Below are 5,453 nucleotides of genomic sequence, written 5' to 3'. Positions count from 1 at the left end.
CACCAGCTCCTCGGCTGCGGAGTCCATGGCATCGGTCCACCAGCGACGCTCTGCCCCCAGACAGCGAGCAGTGCCGGCCGCTGCAGACGAGGTCCGGGAAAAAAGGCACTTGGGGAAAGCCCTGACCCACCCCAGTTAAGTTCCCTGAGCTCTCAGGGGCATGTCTGGCTATTAGCAATAACACAGTAACAGAAAAGAACAGAAGGGTCTAGAGGCACAAAACACAAACAGCTTTATTGGAGGATCCCAAAGCGTTTTACAAACACCGGCGCTGTCACAGCAGCACGCACCGTCTGTCACACGCAGGACAAGGTGAACCGGACCGCTCTCCCTCGACGTGGGAAGCCAAAACAAGAAAAAGAACTTCAGAATTGCTCCATTCCCTTCCATCTTCCAGGTGAAATGAAAACGCCGTGAATCCACCTAGATGGGAGGATCAGCAGTTTTGGCTCAGGGGTACGACGCCCGCCAGTCCGTTAGGAAATCAAACCTCAGGAGCTTTGCAGGAACGTGGCGAGGTCCACGAGCATCAGCACAAAGGTGGTGCTCGCCTCTTCCTCGGCACGCAGATAGCAGCGCCCTGCTGCGCACCCCCCTCGGGAGGGCTGCCCTTCCAGCGCCGCGGTGTTTACTACTGCTGCAAACCTCTCCGAGACGATCACTGAAGCAGTCACCAAGGATTTGCCACTTACGCAGCTCAGCCGCACACCACAGAACCCAACAGCCACAGCACCGCTCCCCCACACACCTCTTACCTGCGGGCTCTCGGGGCTGCCTGGAGGACCAGGCTGGATGTTTTTAAAGCCTTTTTGCCCCTCCAGCGTTACAGCTTGCACTGATATTCAAGACATTTCAGTCAGCTGAAAATCCCTTAAATTAACTCATTAACTTGCCTAGAATCGGTGACTTGGGCTGGACTCCCCAGGGCAGCATCCAACCTCCCGTACTGCAGAGGACCGACCCCTTCAGCAGGGTCCCAGCCCTTTCCTCTCCCTCCCCTGCGCAGTTCCTTTCCAACACAATCCCACATTTGGGTTTGGTTCAGTTAAACCGAGCCCTTCAGGTTTCCTTTTGTGAAATAAAACATTTTGCCTCCCTGAGCATCCTCCTAACCCTCGCTTTACAACTGCCCCAAGTTCCACCTTCCCTGAACAGATGTCAGAACCGATCAGAACCCAAGGGTTTGTTCCCCTGTTCCCCCCTCATCTCTGCTGCTCGTCCTGTCTGTCCCAGCTGGCGCTAGCCCACGGCCACTTGAGCACCCACAGCCTGTCCTTTGCCTAACAGCTTTGCCTTCCCTTCCCCAAACGCAGTGCTTTTACAATCAGGATTCATCAACTTTGGTTAAAAGGAACAGAAAGTGCCCACGTACGCATCTTTGGCAGTTCAGTATTCCTGCAGGGAGATGGCATCCTGTACCGTCACCGTATGTTGGCGCTCCGTATGCCAGCATGCCAAGATCAAACCCAAACCCGCTCCCTTGCCCCACTCACCAACACCTATCCCTGTCCTGAAACAGGGCAAGCCTCTTGCCCTGCTGCACGCTGCAGGCTCCACTTCCCTGCCGTACAGAAACAAACTTCACTCGCCCATTCCCGGGAGCAAAGCGTACTTAACGAGTCTCCCATCGCCACACGAACCCGAACACCTCCGGGTCTCGGCTCACTGGCACGCTCCTAGAGCGGCGCACGGCTGCGTATTGTGCAGAAATGCTCAGCACTAACACCAGTTCATCGGACATTTAACTTAAAAAAGGTTGTTCCAGATAACTAATGGAACGTTCACGTGGCTCGCATTGAACTACGAGGATATTCACCCCGGGAAGGTGCCGGGACACGCCTGGCACCCACGAGCACACCCTCGAGTGGCAGCGGTGCCGTTAGCAGCCGCCCACGCCGCAGGGCAACGGCCCAGCGCCTGCACATGGTGACCTGCCACCACTGCCCAGCTCCTGATAACCCACATCACCGCCCACCTCCCGCACAACGAGCCTCAAGTCCTCCAACACTTGAGAGCACGAGCACTGGGAAACTTCATACATGCTGTTTCTGACCAGCCTTTAACAGGACTGAGCCTGATTCACCTCCCATTATTCCTGTTCCTTCCCTTGAGTCGTTACCAACACCACAAACAGCAGCCTTTTTTAAGCAGTTGGGATTCTTTCTTCTTCTCCCCCCCTCTCAGTGAATTCTGCCCATCTCCCGCGGTACTGCTCCCTTGTTCAGAAGCTCCAACCCCAGTGCTTCCTGTGGAACAGCAGACCTTTGTTGCATACAAAAGCTTTTTGTCTGAAAACGTGAAATTTAACAATGTTACAGTTTCTGGTGGCAAGCGGACTCGTTATCAACAAATGATGACAACCATGCATGTTTTTTTAAAAATTTTATTTGTCAAAGAAAAAAAGGCAGTAGCCAATTGAAAACCTACTTAATCTTTAACTCCAATTTTTGACTTTAAATTTAGAGAAACGACTTATTGATTTACTTTGTTTAAACAAACCCCCCTTTTTCCCCTTTAACGTTTACCATCTACTCGTGCTGAATCCTTCCAAGGAGATTGCTCCAGCGTACCTCTCCAGGTCCTCGCTTTGCTCCTTTTACCAAAAAATGAAAAACTCCATCGTGCATCATAAGGGCTCCAATCGTCAGAAATAGGAAAAAAAATATCTTTGGAATAGCCAATTGAGTTGAATAAAAAAATCCACACGAATGCGGTTTGGTTGGGGCAGGAATCCACTCCTATGTTCCTGGTAATCTGATCCCGCTCCATGAATCCTTGCAATTCAGCCTCCCTATCCTATCCACATTATGATTTGAATCCAATGATCCAGCTCCAAGGATTGGGATCCAGTGAGCCCTCTCCAATCCAAACCTTTATAACCAGCAAAACCAAAAAAGAGGAGGCAAAAAGTTAGATACTGTAATGAAAAAATAGGATTCTGGGGAATGATCAGTTATGTTTGCCATCAATTAATACAGATGTACATTAATAACTATCAATTCCCCAAAACAAGCTTTTGAACGGTGATGCTAATTTTCTTTTTTTTTCTTAGAAATGTTAATTATTTGGAGGAAACATCGTAATATTTACATATGCCAACTGAAAATGCCAACATACTCATTGCTCGTACGGTGGTGTGCTACAGGTTTTGTGGTTGCAAAAAATGTTTATGAAATTGTAAAAGTTTACTGCTAAAGCTATCCGCCTACTGTATGTCTAAGCTATAACTAGTACTCCCAGCTGGAAGGTAACAAAATTAACTAACTGGAGTTTTCAAGCATATTCGTGAGTCAATTGTGAATTAGTCTGAGGGGAAGGGCTGAGACTTAAATTACTCCCAACTAGGTTTTCTATTTTCGCTTTCATTCTGGTACTTTAAAAAAATGAAATAGCAACGCTGTATCAGTCACACAGAGGACATGCAGATTTTAGCAGTATTGATATTATACTCTGATTTGAAGATACCCTTCATCTACAAGTGTACAAATACTACGCAACATTAACACTTGTAACCAAATGCTGCATGACAAAGTAAACCAATGCTCCCACCCCCGTCCCGGTTTGTTCCTTTAAAAAACTAGAATGGAATAGAGAATTACAAAAGCAAGTATTTAGCCACAATTGCCAAAAAAAAAAGGTTTTAAGAAGAGCAATTGTAGCCTGCAGTAACTAAAACATGCCTGAAGAAGTGACACGCAGGCGCACGTACTCAATTAACCTGTCTCTCAGTATAAGGTCAATACTGCCAAGTTCATCTGTGACAATAGCACTTGGAGTCATACCATTGCCTCCATTATTGATCTGATCCTCCTCAATCCTCCTTTTGACAATCCTAAAATGATTGACATGTGCTCCACAATCCTTTAATCCAAAGCATTCTTAATCCATCTCTTCAGATATGTCTACAGAAAGACACACGAAAAGGCAAGATAAAATATAAGATCCCCCAGAAGAGACAAGTTAGCCACAAACATCCCAACATCCCCAGCTCGTATAAACCATAGCTGAACACTGAGACATTTACACAGCAATACCACAGTTTGAAGAGTGTTGGTATTTAACTAGAACTAAATTGAAACAATCCTGACTGACATCAATTAAAATACAATTTACCAAAGACATGAGGGGAATGTTGATGTTACGGAGCAAATACTCACTAGGGATTTTACACAAGAATGCAATTCAACACTTCAGCCAATTTGAATAAAACAGTTTGAATTAAAAAAAAATTGAAAGACTGTACTGAGTAAAGGAAAACTGTGTACAACATGGGGTTCTACAAAAAGATCAGAGCTAGTGATCGTTTATGTACGAGATCGGGATCTGCTGTGGCGGGGAGAGTAGCGTGGAGATCCTCTGCTTCTTCTTGGGGAATAACTGCGGCTTCTGCTGTTGCTTCGACTACGGCTTCTGCTACGACTACGGCTGCGTGACCGAGATCTTCCATAGCTTGGACTTCTTGGACCATCAACTTTAACACGGATGTAGGCAGTTTCTCCCTATTGAATAGACAGAACTTTCGATTGAAAGGTCTAGGCTTCAGGGCCATCTTTTTAGGCATGCTGACAGACTGCGGATATCGTTTACTAAAGCACAGAAATAGACGCCAAAGCCTTAATAAAGTCTATTCCGTGACAAACTGACCACAGACTTACTTTAGCTGCTTTGTGTTTTAAAACAATGAACGCCACACATTCCTTACCTTCAACTCCTACTGTTAAGCCCTTTGTATCCAATTCTGGCCAAAAGAGTAAGTATGGAACCTACCTCATGAGATCTAAATTTAGTGTTATCCAGTTTTCGCACAGCGTAGGTCATATCTTCCTTCCGTACAAACTCCACGACACCAGTGCCATCTCGGAAAACATCAGCATAACATACATCACCTGCCTCACGCATGTGATCCTTTAAATCCTGCCAACTTCCACTTGGAGGCAGCCCTAGATAAGAAAGCAACACCTTGCTTTACAACCCCAGTACGTTAGCACCTTCCGTAGATACAGCGTCATCCCGCAGCGGACGGCAGAGGCTACGTAGTAAGCAGGCAGGATGCCTCGAGGAGCTGTTAGCAGCCAGGAAGCGCGCTCTGTGCAAGCTACACGAGGCGATGCTTTTTAGGAAGCGACGCAGAGCTGCATCGCCCCTTGCAGCTGCCAGCCCCAGAGAAGCCCAGCACGGACCCCGGGGGAGCAACGAGGGCTAGTGAGAGCAATGACTCACCCGAGACGATCACTCTGTACTCCGAGCGCCGCGATGGGGGCCCGTACCTGCCCCGGGGGGCTCCTCCACCTCCACCTCCTCCGCCGCCTCTGCCGGTGCCCCGGCCGCTGCGAGGGAACTCCACGCGGAGGCGATACCCATCGTAATCGTAGCCGTCCCGCCCGTACACGGCGTCCTCCGCGTCCCTGCGGGTCGGGGCGGTGAGCTCGGCCGCCACCCCCCCCCCCCCCCGT

The 5,453-nt window shown here is 48.5% G+C and overlaps 1 protein-coding gene across 1 annotated transcript in view; it reads right to left on the bottom strand.

Moving 5' to 3' along the window:
• Positions 1 to 2,367: 2,367 nt before the first annotated feature.
• SRSF1 (serine and arginine rich splicing factor 1) overlaps positions 2,368 to 5,453 on the bottom strand; it is a 7,373-nt gene continuing 4,287 nt past the window's right edge. The window contains 4 exon segments of the mRNA XM_035343443.1: positions 2,368 to 4,423; positions 4,425 to 4,499; positions 4,768 to 4,940; positions 5,221 to 5,405. Of these exon segments, the coding sequence (XP_035199334.1) occupies positions 4,277 to 4,423; positions 4,425 to 4,499; positions 4,768 to 4,940; positions 5,221 to 5,405 (580 nt within the window). The 3' untranslated portion in view covers positions 2,368 to 4,276.

The sequence above is a fragment of the Oxyura jamaicensis genome, chromosome 19, assembly GCF_011077185.1.
Source record: "Oxyura jamaicensis isolate SHBP4307 breed ruddy duck chromosome 19, BPBGC_Ojam_1.0, whole genome shotgun sequence".
Classification (NCBI taxonomy): Eukaryota; Metazoa; Chordata; class Aves; order Anseriformes; family Anatidae; genus Oxyura; species Oxyura jamaicensis.
This window is presented reverse-complemented; position numbering and strand designations above follow the sequence as displayed.